The sequence below is a fragment of the Rhea pennata genome, chromosome 2 (assembly GCF_028389875.1).
Source record: "Rhea pennata isolate bPtePen1 chromosome 2, bPtePen1.pri, whole genome shotgun sequence".
In the NCBI taxonomy this organism is placed as follows: Eukaryota; Metazoa; Chordata; class Aves; order Rheiformes; family Rheidae; genus Rhea; species Rhea pennata.
Window position 1 is genome coordinate 55,061,299 of NC_084664.1, and position 22,989 is coordinate 55,084,287.

Sequence of the window (22,989 nt, forward strand, 5' to 3'; positions counted from 1 at the left end):
AACAGCAACAGAAACAATTTTGGTTATTAGAAAGACAGTTAGGCTTAGAATAGCCTCAGTGTTCCTACAAAAACTGTGTCATTTTAGTCAAATGACAAGTGGCAGAAACACTGATACTGCCAAAAAAAAAAAAAAAAAAAAAAGTTAGAATTCTGCAAAAGTCTTCCTTCTTTTCCTCCCAGTCATCCAGTCATGAGATTATTATTACTGGTAGTAATAAAAATAAATACATACTCCTTTTATTAACTCTTTAAACTTTCAATATTTATGGCTTATGACTTCAGTTTTCCTTTTCTTATAAGAAATGCCATTTTTTTTCTTTTAAGGTTGAGAATTTGTCCAAGTCACATGACTAATTTGATATATCGTGGGGGGGGAACCCCCACACATGCACATCTTTACCGATTTAGTTACATCAGAAAGACTAGCTGTACTGTTATAATGGAATACAGCTCTGATCAAGCAGCCTCCATTATCCAGATGAGGTAGCAAGGAGGTAAGTTTACTTCTTCCTGGTTTGTTCTGTGAATACAGTGTTCACCAGCCACGGATGCCAATCACGAGCCTCTAGCACTACTTTCTTTCTGCACTGCACCCTGTTGGGGAGCAGGAGAAAAACACCCCATTGCTTCCCTTTTACACTGTCTGTAAATTAAACCAGAATGGCTGCTTAGTCAGCTTCCCCTAATTAGGCATGAACTTGGCTTCAAATTAAAAATAAGCTTTTGTAGTGGTATGGAAATCTCTCACCAAGACAGTAAGTAACTCTGAGGATGCACAAACATACCCCTTTGGGGATTTGGATGTACCTATTCGATATCCTGCATAACTATAAAAAGGATCAGCTTTTACCCGTTCTTCATGACCTAACTCCCTTTGCAGTCCACACTATAATTTATAGTTCACCTTAATCATAAAAGTAAACACAAAAACAACTCATATCTTCTTGTTTTATAAGAGACTCACAGCACACTCTGGAAGCCAGAGTGAGCCTGAAGGAAAAACAAAGTTGAGCTATCTAAATCAACAAGGACTCAGACAGACATGGACAGTCTCTAGCTATGCTGCATCTCTTCACTAACACAAATATATTTCTATCGACAAGACGCACTCTTAGCTCCACTAGGGCCCTGCGCACTCTGCAATCAGGCTGCTGCCAACCCCCATTGCTTCGTCCGAGCATGCAACATGCCTACAAGTCCTTTCCCCTAACCAGCAGGCAGTCAAGGAAATCTGGCCCAAATTATGGTAACTACACATAATATTAAAACTGCTTTTGAAAACGTATGAGCAATCAAAGAACTCTCTCAAATTGTTATTTTTCAAGCTAGGCTTACAACAGTAAGAAAATGGAAAACACTATTTTCTAACGCATTCTATTTTTTTTCAGCATTCAGGAATATTACATGCCGAAAGCTAAAGAAAAAAAACACTACTAGCTCCTGTCAGCTTTCTGTATTACTACTACTTTTAATCGCCAGCAAAATGACGCAGAGGTAACCTGAAACCCAGGACTTCACATTCTTTTGCTCTGCTCACTGTACCTTTACAATCACTGCCTTCACCAAAATAATGAATAAGTAAAGCAATAAACAAAGCCAGCTAAAAATACAGCTTCCTTGGTGAAAGGAATATAAAAGCTAAAGTCTTGCTTTCCAGAGGCTGCCCACTAAAACTTAATTACACACTCAAATTATAACTTAAGAGCTGCCCCTAACATGAGTTCCATATGCAAAAAAACCTCAAAGCAACCTTACACTCAGCATGATGGTACTTTTAATGAGCACTGCCTGGCCCTGTGGGGAAAATACAGAATAAAGCCTGAATTAACAAAATTCATCAGTTTCTAGCACAGCCACAGCAGGCTGTGGAGAGAGGCCCCATTCAGCCTGGGCTATCTGGTGTGTGAATGTCCTCCTGTTCCCCAGCTGTGGGCAGCTGGGGAAGAACTCGGAGGGGCTCCCCACAGAGTGGCAGTAGCCTCGTGGAGGGTGTCCCAACCCCTCAGACCCCTGAGCTCCAGTGTCAGGCTCCAGGTTGCACATGGGTGTGGACACAGCCACCCTCATGTTCATCTCACAACATGACTACTCTCAGGTTGTGCCTCAATGACACATTCAAGCCAGCATAATGGTCCACTGCTAAAAAAAAAAAAAAAAAAAAAAAAAAAGTTTCCTCCCCACAGCTACTCATTCACACTTCCTCTCTTGCTCCCGCAAGTCCTAAAATCAGCAAAAAAAAAACTCTGCAAAATAGAAGTGGACATTTTTCAGTCAAGTTAAACTGGATTGGCTCTGCAAAGCCTCCTGACACCAGAACCAATTCAGTGAGACAGCTGAACTGGGCTGGAAAGCAAAGGTTAACACACAAGGGATGGAAGAAGAGGGCAGAAGTGAACATCTCTCAGCAGCATCAGGTTTTAGGGCTTTCTCAGCTGCATGGCTGAACCATATCCTCACATTCAAGCAAGGCTGACTCAGGGACAGTAACTCAAGGGCAGATATCAAGATAACTCCAGAGGGAAAATACGCCTTGAAGGTGTACTTGCAAAACACACTGTCTTCCACAATTGAGCCAAAGTTTCTGCCACTCCCTGAAACTTCTGGCTGCTTATTTCCTGCTCTAGCACTGCCTCCCCTTGTTATGCTAAAATAACTATTGAGGTGAGTGGGTTGATGTATGGACCTGATCAGAGTTTAAAAATATCCTTGGGGAAAAGAAAGTAGCAGGGATTCTGGGGAAGAGAAGGGAAAAGAGTTCTTTCCGCTCTGAAGCATTTCAGTGATCCAGCCAATGTGTGGTCCAGCAGCCCATCTAGTCAAGGGGGCAGGCCCAGGGCAGGAACAACAGCAAGGATGCCTTTAGCTGGCTTTGCCTGTTCAGTTAGCATCTTGTAGAACCTCTTTTTAACGGTACTGCAGAAGGTCCAAACAAAAACAGGAATGGAGTTTTTTTTTAAAAAAAGAGAGAGAGAGAGAGAGAGAGAGAGAGAAACACTTGACCATTTGACTGACTCTGGCTGCTATTCCTTGACAGCCTAGGGCACGCAAACCACTCATTACCCTCAGCCCACTCTGTCCTCCATATATTTCTCTTCTTCACCCCCTCCACACCTTGCCCACTCACTGACCATTTGGGAAAGTTGCTTTGGTGCAATAATCCAAACGATAAAAACCAAAACACTGTTACTATTTCTTTTGTTATGGTGGTTTGTCTCTTGGCTTAGTGCACTGAAATAGCAGAAGTCCAAGGACTGGCAGACTCTATAGCAGGAAGACATGATCTATAACCAGAAGTAAGATCAGAAAGGAGAAGACCAGCACCATGGCAGGCTTAGGCTGTTGAGTTAGAGTGCATTAGGATTCACTTTTATCATTATCTCTCAAGTTCTGTTGTGTACGTGCTTATCAGCCTTTCACTGATGCGCAGCATATAGGGAATGCATAGTGTGTAGTGCAAGTGGCTTTGTTTTACAACTGCCCTCATGAAGTCAAACTTGAGGGGGAAGCAAGGAGAAATCACAACAGACACTCAGCTTCAAAAGCTCTGTGTTGCTATACAGAAAAAAACACAATGTGTGCTGAGTGTTCATTGGCATGTGAAGCTGCTGGAAATTCTCAGTTTGAATCTTTGCTGCTTTGCCTAAACTAGACAGATTTTCTCCCCATGCGCAGAAACACTGATAAATAGATCAGTCTATCTTTGGTAATGTATTTCACTAGTTTAAAAGAAAAATCTCAAAACCTTCCAAAGGCAAGCCACTAAGAAAGAAAAAAAAAAGAAAAAAGAAAAAAGAAATAGACTGCTTATATGCCCAGTCTACAAGCCTGCTGTGTTAAGAACTTACTACTCTAAACCAGGAATTACTAGTAGGGTATAATTTGCTGAGCATTTCTTTCAACAGTGGTGCTGGCTTAAGTAGCTCCCCTCCCAAATAAATAGTTTTTAACCCAGATCAGTCTGCCACAGCTTGGCTCATCTCTCAGCTATGAAACAGCAATACAGACACGTTTGAAGGGCAAGGAGGGCACTTCTTTAGCCATGCCGCAAGCTAGAAGAAACATTTGTAAAAAAAGTGTGAATGCTCCTTTTCTGCTTCAGTGCAAAACAAAGTGTTTTAGTATACCTTCAGCAGTGGCAGAGATAAGCCATTTCTAACTTAACTGTAAATTCACCGTTTACATCATCACACCTTGGACTGCAGGGCATGACAAAACAACAAAGGGGCAGTGCCCCTCAGACTGCTCATGTTTTTATCTTTATAGGCACCTCTGAGCATGCCTATTCAGTATGTTTTAAAATCAGTTCAGTGTAAACTTGCAGATGTCACTGTGTGCCTACTTTTAAATTAGCTTAAGCCTATCTTCAGATCTTGTTTAATTTCATTCCTTAAACAACACATACTGTATCGATACACGCTAAGTCAACAAATCTGATTACCAGAACTATTTTAATTGAACTGGCATATAATATGTGCCACAGACCACACAAGCGCAAAAAAATAAAAAGACCTCAGCATGAAAACACTGAGGATGACACCATGAACTGCTGGAACTCCAGTATTCAGCTGGTGTTAGGTAATGGGGATTCAAAGCCCAGCAAACTGTTAACCAAATAACAGGTAATCAACAAGATATGAACTCTCAGCATTTTCCAGTCTAAGGACTGCTTCATTCCTAAGACTACTTAATCTTTGAGGCAAATCCATAGTGTATCTTGTGCAAGTCCACCACAAACAAATGTTGTTCTATTTAAAAGCCTACTTATTACTTCCACTTTATCTCCAGTTTACTTTCTTGGATTTTTCTTGGAAGGCATGCAAACATGTTTGAGAGGGGATTTGACAGCAGCAATTGACTTCTGAAACATATTCATCAAGGCTGAACATGCCTCAAAGAATGAGAAAACTCCCTTCTGAGTACTTGCTTTCTCTCTGCAGAAGGTAAGAAATCGTTGGCTCTTCAGGTATACTAGAGATTGACACTGACTGCAAAGTACTAAGAGCAACTCTTACTTGAAATGAAAAGCCTACCTGAAATAGTATCTATTAAAACTTAAGTTAATAGTGCAACAATCCAGTTGATGATGCAGTAACTTCTACACTAAGTCCATGGAAAAACTTAGTTAGAATGGTGAAAATGCTAAGATTTGAGGGTAAAGAATTAAGGTGTTTCCAGAAGTCAGCTCTCACTTAATTTCCAAAAGCCATTTTCATTTGAAAATTCCCAGTTGGAATTAAAATGTAAGTGAAAATAACAAAGCAAGTGCTGGATTTTGCTGCTACACACTGTTATATACACTATACTGAGTAATAGTGAATTTAAAGCAAGCAGTTATCAGTTGTCACCACTTAGACATCAGCCTTGAAATAATGATTTTTCTAAATTCTGATGGGAAGAGAAGAAACCAGGACTATACCCTTTCCCAAAGCTGCACATCACAGAAGATACTTATAACTTCCTACTTTGTTCTCACATCCCCCACCGCCACCTACCCACAGTCCGGGAAAATTAAAAATATATTATTTTCCCTAAGATCATGGAGATTCTACCCTAGAAGCCTAGAACTTCAGGTATTTCTTTTTATGTAATCTTAGAAGTAATACACAGACATACTTCAGGCTGAAAGAGTGACAGAGAGAAAGAGAGCAAGTGTACAGATTGAGAGACAGATGTTACAGTTTAAGCAGAATACTTACTCTGTGCCACTTTCAACCATTTGCGTTAGGAGAGAAATACCATCTAGGTTTATAAATTCTTGAGCAAACGTAACATCCCGTGAGTAGTTGGCTAAGTCTTTCAGTGCTTCTAACTTTGCATCCATGCTAGAAGACTGGATCCTCTCATGGAGCTGCTGTGCATTTTGAGCCTCAAGGAAAACAAAACATATAAAACAAAAACAACAGAAGAGCTTTTGTTATAAAGGCAGTAATGAATAAAACGTTAGCCCAAGCAGGAGCAACAGTCACATTAAATAACACATTTCCAAATAGCTTATTGTATAAAGTTAACAGCCAGGAAACTTAAAGAAATGGGCATACTTAAAACTCACATTCTCTAAAACACTTAAGCAGCTTGCATACAGATTACTTTTACAGAAGTCTATCAATCACTTACTATTCCATTGTTATTATATATAACTATTTGGACTGATATCCCATTGCATCAGGCAAAATGCAAACATAACAAAAGATAGCCTTTGGCTTGAAGAGGTTGTGTGTCATATCAATGAAAGTAAAAATAAAAATAAAACAGATTGCCTTAGACACAGTTGCACTATAATTATGCCAGCATTTTTTATGTCAATATTTACATTGCTTATGAACTTTTCATGACCTTTAACAAGTAAAACCATGTATTTTCCTAATCAACTTATATCAACAGAGCCCAACATTAGGCATTCTGCTCCTTCCTCCTCTTCCTCCAGCTCTTTCTTTCCATTTTTGTTCACGGTTCAATTCAAAAATTCATATACTCTCTAAAAGGACCATAGGAAATATTATTTTCCATGAACTATGATATTAACACATGCATATTACATTAGTTCAATAACCATATATATTAGACCATTCAGCCCATTAATGCTAAAAATATAGGATGAAACAGTGAAATCTCAAATGAACACTGATGATAAAAAGCTAAAGAGATGTTTAAACTGCATATTAAATTAGTCTTCTGTTTAGCTGTACAAATACTTTAAAATACATCTCACATTTTTGATGTGATGTTTTTACTTACCGTAACACAAAGCTTCCACTTAATAATTAGCCTTGCTATATTCAGATACTTGCAAAATTCAATTTCCTAAAATTCACTTCTTGCCTGCACTGAATGAAAGGTGAATGAGAAGCTATATGCTGTTACAAAACCAAATTAATGGTAAAGGCTGCTCAGAATTAGTTGCTGTGAGAGCATGCTTTTTCTTTCTCAGCTATAGAATAAGAACGATAGAAGAAAAAGATGTGCTGACAGACAATTTTCTTTTCTATTCAATAATGAATATATTCTTTGCAGAGATGGTCATTTCTGCACTTCAAAATCCTCAGACAATACGCATTTTCAGTGAAAATGAGCATTTAAACAGGAAGACAGGAAATAATAACGCCACGTACTCTACGTGATTTTGATTACCTCACAAATATTAATTAATAAAAGTGTTCCAATATCCTCTGAGATCAGCAAGATTATTCCTTCCCATTTTTACAGACTAAAACAACTGTACGTTGACACTCAGTTTGGCCAGAATCTATGTGGTAGGCAGGAGCGCATAGGGAGAAAGAAATATCTTCTAGTTAATATGGCTATGGTTAATGTCTTCAGTTAAGACCCAGCATGAAAAAGAAACAGATTATTTTTTAGCTCCTGGGCTTACTGTGCTTAAAGCACTGGGTGGTGCAGCCATACCAGTTACATATCTATAGAAAGGCACAATCTTGGCACCTAAAAGTCCTCTCTGCCACCACAAATTACCTATTCCATCAACTGGTTTGCGCTATAATGATGAAACAATGCTTTATACACTCCTCCTTTAATGAGAATATCTGTCTGAATGGTAACAAAATAAAAGTCTCTCAAACATAAATAGGCTGATAGGCTAAATCATTTATCAAAGACCAAGGAAGAAATAAAAATAGATCCTATTATCTTCCAACTTCCAGGATAACCACAAAATACTTCTTCCAACTCTTTCCTTCTTTCGCTTGCTCTAGAGAACAAAAAGTTTTAATAAAGTAGTAGCATGGTCTATTCAGCTATAAAAATTCAGCATAGCCACTATTACTACAAGAATCAGAAATTCAACAGCCAACTTGCAGCTCCCCAAACAGCCTCTTTTACTGAGCTGTTTTTTCTCAGACACCACACCACCATAACTCAGAAAGATCCATTGAACAAGGCATCTTCAAAACATTACTATTTCTCAGAAAACATGCAATACCTGAATTTCTGCCCAGGAATTCCAGAACTCCTGTTTCTCAGAACAGAAGCCTTCTGGAAAGACATCAATATCGCCAAGTCAGCTACATTCCTCTGATTTCAGAAATAGCTGCAGAAACCTAGTTTAAGCTCATTAAGAACTGCTGATGTGTCCTCTTCCACCTGCTGTGGTTCTGGAAGATTACCACCTCCTCCTACCCACCCCTCACTGTCTGCCACCATTTGCTTACTGAAGGTTACAATCCTTTCAGCTCTCCATAGGCAGTAGGTCCTCTGAAGGTTCCTAGACTTGGTGAAAATTAGTCAGGGCAGCAGAGATGAACAAAATACCTGATTCACTGATTGAGCCAGCAAATACAAGATTGTAAAGGTTGGGCAGCAGATCTGTGGTCAGATAGATGGGGAGGACAATCCCATTATGTAGCCTAGTAGCCAGTAAGACAGAATTTGTGAGTTGAGTCAGAGGAACGTCCTCCTGGGAACCAGTTCACATTATATCTGCTATTGCTGCGTAAAATACAAGTTATTAATGGACATTCTTCACTCTGGGAGAGACTGCTGCCTCCAACATGACCACCTGGAACTGGTGAACTGCTTCGGCCATCCTAGACAGACTTACAGTATATATGAAAAGAAAGAACTAATCCTACCACTCAGCAAAACCAAGAACCCCAGCATAGGGACATCCATTAACAACTCACCTATAGTGCAAAACAGCAGCATGAGCAGGACCAACTTTTTAACTGATCTATGTTAAACCTCGCAAAAGCCAAATATGAAATCTTGGTTTCTGTGAAAACAGCTTTGCAACTAACAATGAGAAAATCAAACCATAATCCTAAATCCATGACCACTGGCTCCCCTTTGCAGACCACAAAAATTGTAATGCAATGTCTCTGTGTTACAGAAGTGTTTCGACTCTATTTTGAGCACATAAAATAAAACTTAGTAGCATCCTAGGCATTGTCTGGCTATGCCAATGCTAATGTCCCGTTAGCAAAGTGTTAGAAGACTGCAAGAAAAAAAGAAATCATAAGGCTTAACTGGTCAGAAGTTCTACACAGCAGTACTTTAAACGAGTTCTGCAAGCCACTGCATCCAGTAAACTATGTTCCTTCTATTCTTGGAAGAAAAAAAAAGAAGAGATATTGGCAGAGCAGATCTTGATTAAAGGGGTAAACAAATATTTGTCTCAGCAAAAATATTGGTACATGTCTCATCAAAAACATGGCCAAAAGTAATGTTGGCTGTTGTCACAACTGCCTGACGGGTGAAAATATTGCTTTAGTGAATACCATGCAGTTCTCACAAACCTCCTAGTTCTTGTTGCCATAGCACTCATACGTGCTTATGGAATGTACAGCTCACTTATGACTGCATTAAAAAATGAAACCCAGATGAAACATGCTCTGAGTGCTTACCAGGGAACTATTTTAATGATTTACAATCCATCAGTGGATGGACAGTAGAAAGCACAGCTCATTAAAATAACAGTGGAAATAGCTGCCATGTCTCTCCTCTTATTAAAATATAATTCAGGTAAGAACAATAAATAAATATATAAAACCTTCCCAATGGAGAACCATTACGAGAGAATTAACAGAAATATGGCTGTTCAAGTAAATGAAAGACAGTATTAATTGCTCTCATGTTTAGAAAAGAAGGAAGACAGGGAAGCTTGTAAAATGTGTGCTGTCAAAGCCTGAGCATTTCAAAAGGCTGTCAAGAGGCATAAGCTGTGTGCCTAGTCTTAAACGACTTGCTCCAAGGACAGTCAGAGAAGGCTACCCTTAAGCAGTGCTTAAAAGGAAGAGCAGCTTGATGAGATTGTCAGCTTAAAAAGAAAACTAATGACCCAAATCCAAGATGTGACTTGCCTAGAGACTCAAATAGCCTTTTGGAGGTTAGGAATCCCAAGATCATCCTACAAGGGATCCTGTCAATCAACTCATCACTTCTTTGGCATTGAATACTTTGTGCATCAAACTTTGAAAACTACTTATTACACAGATGCATACAGCATTTCAGTACAGAATACAAAATATAGAGAGCTGGGGCAGAAGGGAAGCACACGGGTTCCAAATGCTATCAAACATTAACATTCTACAGGAGAAATTTGGACTGTATGCATTTAAGTTGTCTGTAGCTGTTTTACCATTATGGGATCACAGTTTTATCCCTTATTCTTTACAAAAAGTAAATAAAATAAGAGTATTTTGGTCTGCCCCGTAGGTATGTTAGTCTCATCATTCATCTTTCTGCTAGGAAAAAAGGGCACACAGACCTTCAGTTACTACAAAACACAATTGTGTCGTTCACTTGTGTGGTTTTATTTAAATCAGTGTTGAAGTAAACTCACTTTATAAGCTGCTGTGGTTGGTTTAAACTGTTACTTTCTCCTCAGTTCCTACTGCCACCTCCCCTTCAACTCCGTGTACTTCAGAAAACAACGAAAGAGTGGATATGTTACGTAGTCACCATTACATGCAAACCAGGTTTAACAAACCCAGTAAGACTGACTGGCATCTGATATCAGCTAAGGAATGAGACTCAATTTTAATTTGCAAAGGTATTAAAATTTTTATAATAATACTCAGTAAGCATAATTTCGGGATTTAAAACTCTGTACAAATAATACATGAGGCAATCCTATGGAATCACTACACCCAGTTACAGGGGTAAAAATAGAGGAGCAGGGAAATGGTCATATCTAGAGACATACAGAATCAATAAGTATTACAGATGCTTGCATGTGTGTATTATACACATGTACCTAAGAGTTTATGCAGTTAGTAGCTACATCTGAATATTTTCAAGAGGAGTACTGATTATTTTTTCTCTCATTTCTTTTGAAATCATTTTTTTCTTACTATTCACAATGACTTCAGAAATCTGTAAACATGAGCTTAAACTTTTACCTATAAAAAGACAAAGCAACCTCCCTTCCCAAATCTTCCTCCTGTATCATGTGCAAACACATATCTAATTCATTTACCAGCTTCAATGATCAGTACACTTACTACAGGTTTTAGTAACAACTAATTCACAAGATATGCATAATTACAACCATAGGCTTAATCTGAAAATATTTTTGCATTTATTGGGCTTTATGAAGATTAAGTCAGTTGAGCACAGATTTAAGCGAGCACAAATTGAAGATTCCAGACCAAACCCCAAGTTCTTACTTATTAAAGACAGAGAATTTAGATTCATAAGTAAATATGAGTTAAAAACACCCTGCAATTTCTTTTGTGGGTGATCTATAAGAACAGATTTGATGAAAAAATAAGCTGTTCATGTACGTAAAAGCATTCAGGGAAAATACTGTAACGACCATCAGTGAACACCTCCATTTATATGAGTGGTCATGCTAGAAATATTAACAAAGTTGTCTATAAAGAATTTACGGTTTGAGAACTTAACCAATCTCCAACCAGGAGACAAAAAAATAAGTTCATGCAACAAAAGCAAATGATCAGACACCATAAATACCACATTAGAAGAAGTTATCCATTGAATGAACATTTAAAATGTATAGTTATGAGCAAGCCATGTTTTCCTAAATATCCAAAAAGCTACTTTTGAATAAACAGCTAGTGCTCAGATAATCATTTCTGTCTGAAAATCATTAAATTAAGAAAAGTCAGAGCCATTCTGTCAGCTGAATTTTCCCAGTATTTTTAATCTCTCAAAAGGATTAGTCATTAGAAGGAGGATTTGCAAGATCTGATCAAAAGAAGTTGTATACAATAGAAGGTTCAGTTCTGCTTGCTGCATTGCAGGACCAAAGTGTCCTTTTGGAACAGTCTCGCACTTGGGAGCAATTACAGCTCATTTATACACGTACCCACCAGCCACTGGAATATGGGTATCACAAAATAGACAATAACAATCCAGTATTTCACTCTCACATATGTTCAAAAAAACCATATTGCACAAGAAATGTATGAAATGCAAATGGATAAAGGGGAAAAACAGGTCATGGAAAACAGTAAAAACATGATAGAGAAAAGAATTGCAAAGAAAGATAATAGAGTAAAAATAAACAAGAAAGATGATATGGGGGAAAAAATACGAGAGAAATTCAATCTGTACTCGAGTTACCTAGGAAACAGAGTGTCTGTGTGGAGTGGTTTACAGAGGAAAAAAAATAGTATTGTTTAGAAAAAAAAAGAACAGCCTTTCAGAGAATTGCACAAACTTTGCAAACAGACCTACAGAAACAAAGAGGCAGTTCAAATTCCCACCAGGCCCGATGACTGGTGTTTGCGAAGTTCTACCTCAAAGAAGTTTAAAATAGACATGTTATGTCTCCGAAGGCAAGCATTTACAATGAATTTAGCAGTGCACCATAACTGCAGTTTTGCTAATACAATGTCACAATGATTGAGAGAAAAAGGGTTTTTTTACATACAAAACGTAATTTTGAAATAAAAAGAGTAAATGTTTAACATTTAGATTTGAGGAGTTAGATTTCTAATTCTAATTTAAAGAAGCAAATTCAAAAATGCTGCCTCTTTTTCTAGATAAAACTATTTTTTCTTTTAGTCTTTAATAGCATCTCCTCTGAGCACATAAGGAATATGAATTTTGAGGCTAATGACAACAGAACTCCAGAAGATCACATCTCATCCTTCTCACTCAATCTTCAGATTCAGTTAATCAAGATTAGAAAACCATTTCAGGTATATGCAACCTTCAGAATTGGTCAAAATTATCCCTCACAAGTAAAAAACTGTTTCCTCAAAAGTTTTTTGTTTTTTTTTTTTTTTTTTGAGTTCAGGATAGATTTTTTGCCCACAATAGGAAGAAGTCGATAGATTATGGCAACTCTAAAACTCCAGACAATCTGCACGTGGCTCTTCTTCCTTTCATTCTTCCTCTCCCTCTAATTTCCCTGCCTCTCCAAAAAGTATTTTTCATGCGATTATCATTTTCTGAGAGAAGGGGGAGATAGTTTGAGTTTTATCCTGATGCAAGATAGGGGGGGGGGGGAAACGTGAGGGGGAGAAGACTGCAGAATCGTAACATTTTCACAGGATGAGAAAAACATTTCCCACCCAGCTCAAGCTGCTATGAAGGCATCTTCCCCATTGTGCAAGAATATATCATGCGGTCTATTCTTCACATTATCTCCTTCAACTACTGCTGCTCTCAGACAAAATTTCAGAGCAAAAATGGCCTGTTAGCTTTTCAGAGTAAATGACAAGCCTTGTGTGGGTCACCAGTAAAAGAACCACAGCTTGCAAGCCTTCAATCTGTCTATTTTAGGTACCTCTATGATGACCACTTCAACAGTACCTTAAAAGCAAAGATACTGTTCTGTGGTGGGAAGACCCAGAACTTCATTTGATCTCTACAATTTAAAGAATACAAATACTTTAATCTGTCACAAAAACAATCCAGTCCTTTCAAATCTCCACCTAAATTACTCTCCTGATTTTGATGAAAAATTGACAAATGGTTTTTATTGTTTTTAAAGTTTGATTATAAGTACTAGTTTTGAGAGAAATGTCAATATTGAAGACCAGAAAGTAGACTGGCCTTCTAGCTCATGGCAGGGAAGAGGGCCTTTAGGAATATACCTGTAAGTGTAGGCCAGAGTGGTCCATAACCAGGGTAGATACCAGGTGATACTCTCATATCCTAAAAACCTCTGTCTTGGCTGACTGAACATAAGGCAAAGGAACAGAAAAAGCAGACCTGCGCAAAAATCTCACCTTCCTACCCACAGCCGTTAGTAGAAAGTGTTATATTTCCCAAGTTCATCTTTTTTTTGCTGGTCACATTTCCAGTTCCATGAGTGATCATGAAGATGGACAGACAGCCATTTCCACAGATCAGCCACAGCACAACCTCACTACAGTTTTGCATGGTGCAACCAGTTACGGGTTTTGAGACAGAAAAGGATTCCATGAGTCACTGCTGTGGTTACACAAAAGAATGATGCAGTGAGCTTGGACCATGCTGCTTCTTGATGAACCACAGATGTTGTTTTGATTTCATGAGATCCCAAGTTTGGGCAGTATTAAGCTCTTTCTTAGTGCAGTGGATATTTGCTCTTAAGCAATCCCAAGGGTTTTGTTCCTAGGCAATCCCAAGGGGGTTAGAAAGAGCTGGTGCTGGGACTGCTTCTTTCCAAGGAAGGTCCATCAAACAGGTTTTAATTCACAGGGAAGTGGTTTCCCATGTACCAGGTTGTTCTGGTGACATACAGCAAGAGGCTCTAGAGTCGCACGAATTCTGACAGAGCCATGATCTTAAACTGCTGTTTACTTTTATGGCTGTAAAGCTCTGTATATGACCCCTGGAAAAAGAAGATAAACAATAATGGCAAGTATCTCATCTTTCCCCAATTGGTTGCTACTTAGACTGCTTTCCATTAACAAGCTACACTCTTATGGAATAATTTAGCAGACACAATCAAAAAGAATGTATTCATATGTTTTCATATTGACTTCTTCAATTTCTACTTACATATGAACCTGTTTACAAGTTCAGCTACCTCAGAAGTCTGGCCTATATCTTCATTAAGTTGAGCAGGCTGGGAAGGAGTGGGAATGCATTCCACTTCCATGTCTGGAGGACTGAGGAAGTTAATAGCATCATACATTTCTTGTTTCTTTACTTTGAGGCTAGAATCTACTAGCTGAACAGTGATCCATCCAAAATGAATCTGCGTTCTCTGTGCAGCTTCTATGTAGACAAACTTCTATATATCATTGCAGTAACTGACCGCACACTTTCAGTGGATTCAACAGAAGTCGAAAGTTAAACCACTGCAGCTCTGTTCTGCCTGTTCAAACAAGCAGCAGAACAACGAAGACAGAACTTGCCCATAAGAATTCTTTGAATCTTTAAAACACTACTACACAGAGGTAAATCACTTAAATGACACCCTACATTTGTGAGTAAGGAAATGTGATCGCTGCTGCCCAAGACATACATCTTCTGGGGTTAATAAAGGTTTTCAGCACATGGCAACAGTATTGCTCAACTCAGCAGGGGAAAAAGGCAACCGGTGACTCTGCCATGCTTTTTGAGGAGCTGGCAGGGAGACAGCACTGAAAAACAAAAAACAAAACAAAAACAGCAAAAGCCCAAGATCACAGCTACTGCTCACTCAGTAGAAACCTAGACAGGAGGAAAGTTCTGACCTGCGCTGCCCAGCAGAGCTCTCTCTCTCATTTAATTACCAGCCCCTTCTCCTGGCTCTGAGCTAGGGGCAGGAAAGGAGCACATGAGTGAGGCTGCAATGCCAGCAGGTAAGCAGAGGTACCTCGGACATGAAAGCTGTCCCCAGTGGGAGAGAAGTGAGAGACAAACACCCAGCTATGCCAGCCCTACCACAAAATTTCACTCAGAGACATCACCCCTGCCCCTGTAACTCAAAAAAAAAAAAAAAAAAAAAAAAAAAGAAAAAAAAAGAGAGAGAGAGAGAGAGAGATCAACCCAGTCATCTTGCGACTGCACCATCCTCCTCCTTTGCAGAATGAGTATGGGATAGAATGTGGCTACAGTTGAGAACAAAATCAACAACAATAAGCCCTTACCACATCAGTTCCCTGCAATTCTACTAATCAAATCTTTATTTTTTGCTTTGAGAAGGGAGAGATGAACAGAAAGGTAACTCACTGGAGATGTTGTTAATCGAAGGATGGCTCCATTCTTTATCTCATTACGATTCTGAAAGAGAAAAATCCAACAGGTTTTCTTTAAGAATCAAAGACACGAAACGTGAGTTGAATAGAATCCATACTAAACCAGCAGCAGTGCTTCCCCTTGTCTCTGTGCAAAAGCTTCTGCCTTTTCACATGCAGGCTAACATGTATATAACATTTTCCCCATTTAGGTATGTTAACACTGGGCTCAAGCAATAGGTAGCTGTTCACATGATATTTAATAGATCTGAACCATTTCAAGAATGACTTCATATTTTTCAAAGTTTAGCTTCCACTGGCAACTTCTGAATATTTCTTTGAAATACCGTATGCAACAGACAAGTAACTGGCCAGGACGTCTGGCTCTGATTTTGTGCTACATAGTTGAGGAGTTCGTAAGTTTGCTGAAACCTGTCATTAAACATCTGCAGCATTTAAATTTTCTCCCACTGGCTCTCCATTTTCTATAACAAGAACATGCTGACTTGAACCACTAGAACCAGCCACTGAGCCACTGAGCCCTGCCACCACGACTCTGCAAAGTCAAAAAGCACTGCTGTTGAGCAGTAAGTAAAGTTCAAACATGCCCTAAGTTATTCTTCTTAGCCTGCTGGCAGAAGCAGGGTGCATTAAACATTTTCTTTTGGTTAAGCTACCATAAGACGTTAAATTAAAACTAAGGCTATGGGCCAATGAAAAAGCTATCGTGGTGTAAGCCACAGTGCACACTTATAGTGCGCTCACAACCTTGTGGTCAGTGCCCATGTGCAGGGTCTTACCCTGTGGTTAGAGTAGGGGAGCTTGCCCCTCTTGGAGCAAGCTGCCTCCTGCTCACAACAGGACTACACATCCTCAGCGCAACGCACACTCACACTTTAGTTTATGGCTTGGTAGTTTTTTCATGTGCCTATACTCTAATACCTCAAAGGAATTTGAAGAATCCATAATAGTTTGATAGATATGAGTTAATCGCGTGTTTTAAATGAAAAATCTTCTTTTCTGGTAAAGCTGTTCTAAAGACTATGCTGCAGGCTTTCTGCAGACTGACATTTAGCCAAACAAATGAGTCTGCATTTCTTTTTGGGCAATTCTTCCCAATTTCCTTTCATCCTTCCTGCTCCCAATCAGACACATCTCAAATCCAAGATGCTAAAAACAGGATGAGTCCTGCTTGAAACCAGGTCAAACAGTCCCAAAATAAACTCTGTTACATTGTCTCTTCCCTGGTACTCAAGTCCTCCACAGGATTGGTTCTAGCAATCCACAAGATCACCCTCCTCCCACAAACGCTTCTTCACTTTCACTGAAATAATTAAGCTGTCAGACACCACAGAAGGTACAAGAGGTGGTTTCTTTTTCTTTTTCTTTTTTTCCCCCTTTAAGCTTTGCTTAAAAACACAAGCAAATACATCAGCCCTCAGCAGTCCCCTCCAGGCCGTGCCACTGCCTGCCTGCCAGGACACCACATCTAAGGCATCTGTGTGAAGCAGCAGTAGTGCATCTGTGAGGTTTAATTTTAATCAGCATTGAAACAAACTCACTCTGCAAACAGCTGTGGCTTAAACTGTTACCACCTGCTGGGTTTCTGGAACTGAATGAAAGTAATTGCTTCAGGACAGTCAGACAGCTTTGGTTAAATCTACCTCCATCAACAGTTGGAAGTAAAACACTGGATCTGCACTGTGTTAGACCTCAGTATGCCTGCATGCATGAGCACACACATACACACATGCACACTTCCATCAGCTGGGAGGCAGCAAATCCCAGCATGCAACAATATTAAAAACAGGTAGGGAGTTAGGCAACACTTAAATTTTCCAAATCATACCCAAAACTGAAAGCCAGATGACATTTTTCAGAAAAGGCCAGAGCTAAGATAAATAAACCATTTTTAAATATAATTAAGAGCACTCACTTCAATTTGTTTTTCAACAGCATAACTTGGATGAGAAATTGAGCTGCTTTTAAACTCATTAATTACGCACACTAACTAGCATAAACTACCAAATCAGTTACAAATGAGTCTGAGGTTTAACAAATTAACTCATTTCGCCTGGGCCACAGTACGCATCTGCGCAAACACTCTTAGTCCACTGCAAACACAAGGCACGTGGCTTTATGTAAGGAGGCTTCACTAGACACTGTGGTCTCAGGAGACAGAGGAGTTCACTGAACAGCTGGGTGCTACTGAAAGGGGAGGGTCTCCCTCCACCACCCTCCTGCCTCCCTGCTTCTTTTTCTACCTTGGAGCAGCCCTGGCACTTGACAGAGGCCTCCACGGGTCAGTCTCACCAAGTAACCTGGCAGAAAAAGCGCACCGACAAGAGACAGAGGGGAGAGCTTTTGGCGGGTTAGTATGCAGAAACAAACTCTGCAAGGGTTCAGCCCCAAGCTAACTCAAGAAAGACTATCAAACCACACAGCTGGGAGCAAGGTAGGGACGGAGGGGGGAAGGAAATAAGGGAAACGTAAAGAAGAACTATACCTGCCCCTTTTTGGTGGCAGCAAACTGCCAAGCATAACCAAAGTTATATTACCTTACAGTTGCATAAGGCTAAAAGCATGTTCCACAGCTTTTGCAACTGTAATAGATTTGTCATAAGTTGAAGGCCTAACCCATAAAAAGTAGGACTTAACCTGAAATAATTTCTACAGTCAAGCACGCAGGCTAAAAACAAATTTCTAATGATGCAAGAACACATTTTGCTTGTACATAGGTTGAATCCACAACCGAGCTAGCAAGTGGAAAATACCCTGTTAAATAAATATGCTGTTCTTCTATAGTTAGAAGAATTTAAAAACAAGTGGAAAGGGGAAAGCTGATAACGTTTTTTCTAGTTTTAGAAACCTTGCTGAAGTTCAGACACTACATACAGATAAACAACAAAAGCGTTCTCCAGAGTGACTATATGTCAGTACGTTACACAGAAAACAGCACTGAAAAAACAACCTACACAGTACACAAGAGCATCACTGGCAGTTTTTTGGGGGGGTTTTCTGCTAATTTATCAAAGAGTCTGAGACACCAAAGCTTTCAGACCCAAAGCTCCAACAGGTCAGAGCCCACAGCACATGGAAAGCTAAGACTTGTCTCTAATCACGCCTGGCTCAAAGTGGGTAACATAAGTCCGCCCACTACTGTAAATGGAATCACTGCTATCAAGAGACACAGAAAGCTAGTCTTCAAATCCTGATTTAGACAAAACCCTAAAGAAAACCGACCATGCCTTTTATCTGAAAGTATTAAAAGCATCAAGTTTCTAACACAGCAGGCTAACTAAAACTTTAGAAAGGTTAGCTGTTCCCCAATCAAAAATCCATTTTTGTTTATTTATTCTAAATAATGACTTAAGCACCTACCAAGAAACAGCGTGCAAGCATACAATTAAGCCAAGAGGATTTCCCGCATTAACTGTGAGATGCAGTATTCAGCATGCCAGTTAATTTCAACTGCAACATTTATACAAAGTTAATCTCCCTAGTGTTAGGGACCGTGTCCTGCGGAGTTCCCTTCTAGGATAACAGAATGTCATCCCAACACAGCAGCCTGGCTTTAGCATTCACACTCCTGAGCAGTGCTGTGATTCAGGACAGGGTGCACCACCACCTATGACAGAAAACAAAAAAGAAACCCCACTCTTCTGCCAAGACATTTCTAATCTGTTTCTCCTATGTATTAGGTTTGTAGGTATTGTTCCTGTTGTTGACCTGCATTAGGAAAGCTTATTCCTGGGCAGCAAGGAAACTACTTAAACAGCACTATCCAAAATACAGATCTCCTAAGGAAACTCTGTGACAGATAAATTTAAATTCTTTATAAATGCCACCTGGGACTAAGACAGCAGTCATATTATGGATACAGATAAGCCTCAGTTGCAATATTATATCTAACAAGAGTCTACACTCACAAAATGATTTTATTCTAACTCACAAGATGATTTTATTCTAACTGAACATGCAGTATTTCCAAGCATCTTACTCCTACATGACACATTGCAGGCTGAGTTTTCACCACACAAGCAAATACTGGTGTGAGAACACACGAACAACAAAACAATGCAAGTAATTGAAAAGATCTAGGGCTGTTTGCTTCACATTCTGTTTGTAGGGCCCTCTGCCTCCTAGCCAGCTGGAGCTCCATGAACCTACATTATCTGCCACTAGGTCTGTTTCTTCTCAAAGTTTTGCTTTTATTGTGCCATAGTGTACTTTGCCCAAAACACATACAAGAAACTTGCACAGAAAAAGCCATTTAAAAAGCAAGCCCAGAGCATTAAGAGTCTCCCAACCATGGAGAGAGACAAAGGCATATGCATTTGCTTTCAAAAGATTCTAGCAAAACAGCCAAGCCAGTTATTCAGAACTTTGCTGGAGAGACTCAGTAAAACTTTCCAAGTAAGATTAAAGTTTATTTTGTCGCGTATTTGTCCTATCATTTTAATAATCTGTTATATCCAGCAAAACGCCTCATGACTCAGCTCACTGCAATTGGTTGGAATGGAATGTTTTCCTAACATATTTGAGGAAGACCTAGAAGCATCGGTTCTTGTGGTTACAGCTCACTCAGCACTTTTTTTTTTTTTCTTTTTTTTTTTAGCTTTGACCGGGCATTTTTCTTCACAGACCTCTCGAGGCTGGTCAAAAAATAATAGCTAAGAAATCTGAAATTCTTTACACGTTTACATTCCAAAATAATTGATTCTTCCCTATTTCCATATTATTATTATTTTATTATACCTTCCTCCAATCCAAGTTGACAGAACAAAAAATTAGACCTCTGAAATACACTTTAAGCTGTCAACCCTAACATTTTCACCAAGGTGAGTTTGGGCAAATAGTAAATAAGGATAGAGATAAATGGTAGAGTTAATTTTTAAGTTACAACTCAGCAGAGAGATGTGGAATCCTTGTTGACAGGTCTCTCCCAAATCACTGACCAAACGTGCTGCAGCAGTCAGAAAACACTGGGAATCATCAGAAACTGGACTGTGAACTAAGCAGAGGGCATCATTCTGCCACTACAGAAAAAACTTAATGCAGGGTACTGAGCACAGTTCTGACATTATAATGGACACAGAATCAGAGAAACACAGAGAAGGGCAAGTGATATGATCAAAGGGAATGAGCTGCTTTTTTACAAAGCAAGGACTCTTCAGATTGGACAGAAAAAGGGTCAAGAGGAATTATGATCAAAGTTTACAAAACCATGAATGCAGTGGTCAAGCTGAATGCAAAACTGTTATCAAATTCTGCAAAATGAAAAATAGGGGGTACTTGATGGAAACAGTACAAGAACAGTTTAAAACAGAAAAAGAATACATCTGTTCATTCAGCAGGCAGTGAACTTGAGTTTGCTGCCACAGGAGGTTGTGAAGGCAGGCAGTATCAGTAGGTTCAAAAAAAGATTCAAAAGCACATAGCCCATATATGTATACTAAAAGGACTAAGTGCAGCTGTCCAGAAAGGGAGCAGATCACAGAAAGCAACTAGGTTCACAACCTCAACTCACATCCTGCTAGTGGTATGGTTAGAGACAGAATGAGAGGCTAGATACACCATCGGGCTGGCTCGTAGGGAATTTAAGTCCATTTTTAGTCACCAAAAACTTTAATAAGGCAAGACATACATAATTACCAACATTCTTTTTCTTGGCATGACAGGACCATACAGTTTTGGAAAAAAATACCAGAGTAGTTAATCTTGTGATAAAATTCCTGTTATGGGGAGTTGTTGAAAACAGAGAGAATTTCCTACAATTTTTTACATTAGAGTTTGAGGATAGCATTTTCCATGAAAAAGTAAGTGCCAATAGTTCGGCTAATGTTCCTAAGAAGAGGAAGATATTCTGCATGCTGTTTTACCTGCCCCTAACCAAGGATCATAGAAGCTAGCATAAATAAACCAAGTTACACCAGTAGTGTAGTTTCAGGGCATGCATAGAACTCGTGTAACTGAACAGCCACAAAAGGGCAGTTCCACACATACCATCTAGCAAGTTTACTCCCAAAGCTTTCCTTACATTCAATCTACCAGCATGCAACAGCATAGTCAACCAGCTAATCTTAAAAAAGTTACCCCTCTTTCTCCCTCCTCCATTCACAAAAAAAAAAAAAAAAAAAAAAAAAAAAAATCCAGAGTTGGTTCAGGTCATGGCTTTGACAGAAGACAACTCACCTTGCTGTACAATCTCTAGAACGCTAGAAGGGGGAAAGGAATGAAGCCAGGGAGGGGAAAATTAAAGCTCAACCACCTCCATCTTCATCAATCCACAGTTATATGAGGTTGGATGCCAGTGAAACTAGCCTAAGAAAACTAGAATCTAAGAAAATGCCCAAACTGTGCATTGTTTACTCATCTTCAGGTGGAATGAGCTATACAAAGACAATGTTATCAGGTATCACTTGCTCTGCCAAGCAGCAACAGTATTATACTGTGGGCAGATGTCATTCTTCTGTTGCATTAAAAAAAAAAAAAAAAAAAAAAAAAAAAAAAAGTTACACACAGGTTATTTTTAATCTGAATGAGTTCTCTAATCCACATAGCCACACAGTTTTACCAATAACATGGAAGGGGCGGGCAAGCAATGAACCACCCCATCATCCTCTGGTAAACTGGAATGTACGAGTAGCACTCTCCAAAATAAACATTAGGAAATGACAGGCTTAACTGGGCATGTACTATTGTTGGTGAGATCATGTGGGGAAATTAGAACAGGGAAGCAATATGAACATAGAAAAAACAACTTCAGCTCAAATCCTTTTCTTGTTTGAGGTGATGTGCTTTTTTTGTCTCAACTCTCAAATGCAATTCACCCAGCACTCCTGCCTGCAGCACAGCTGAGGGGTCAGTGTAGGGGCAATAGCCCCTTAAGCAGACCCTGCTGCCAAGAAGTATCTGAAGACCCAATCCAAGCCTGTGGTTCATGGTCACTTTTGCCACATCAAAGCATAAGCTGCTACCATAAAGGGGAGTTTTGCTTTTCAGGCTCTTGCTCACTCCTATCATTGTGTGTGGCATAAGTAACTGTTTAACTACTTGATAAGTCAATGAGGGAATTAACTCCACTGAAAATTAATCATTTGGGGGTTTTGCCCAGTTTGTAAAGAAAAAGACGGGAATAAGCAGTATGGTTCAAGCAGGAAAAGGGCCATCCCATTTTGCAAGACAATGTGAAACCATATTTAAAATTGCATTGTTTCAAGAGCAGTCTGCAGGTGCTTGGGTAACTTGAAATTACTTTTTCTCCGTGATAGTTTCTTTTGTGATAGCTAGGTAGGTAGGATGGGCTTGAATAAGACCTGGTATCATTTACAGAGTTGCATTACTTAAATTGTAGCAATTAACAAAGAACAACTTCTCAACATGCTTCCAAAGAAACTGGTGCACTTTTAAAA

At 39.3% G+C, this 22,989-nt stretch overlaps 1 protein-coding gene across 4 annotated transcripts in view; it reads right to left on the bottom strand.

The window, feature by feature from the left end:
• Positions 1-22,989, bottom strand: part of ELMO1 (engulfment and cell motility 1) — a 312,145-nt gene that overhangs the window by 218,482 nt on the left and 70,674 nt on the right. For all 4 annotated transcript variants that reach the window (XM_062569560.1, XM_062569561.1, XM_062569563.1 and 1 more), the window contains 2 exons: positions 15,570-15,620; positions 5,699-5,868 (listed from right to left, as the gene is read on the bottom strand). In XM_062569560.1, the coding sequence (XP_062425544.1) occupies positions 5,699-5,868; positions 15,570-15,620 (221 nt within the window). The remainder of the gene's footprint in view (positions 1-5,698; positions 5,869-15,569; positions 15,621-22,989) is intronic.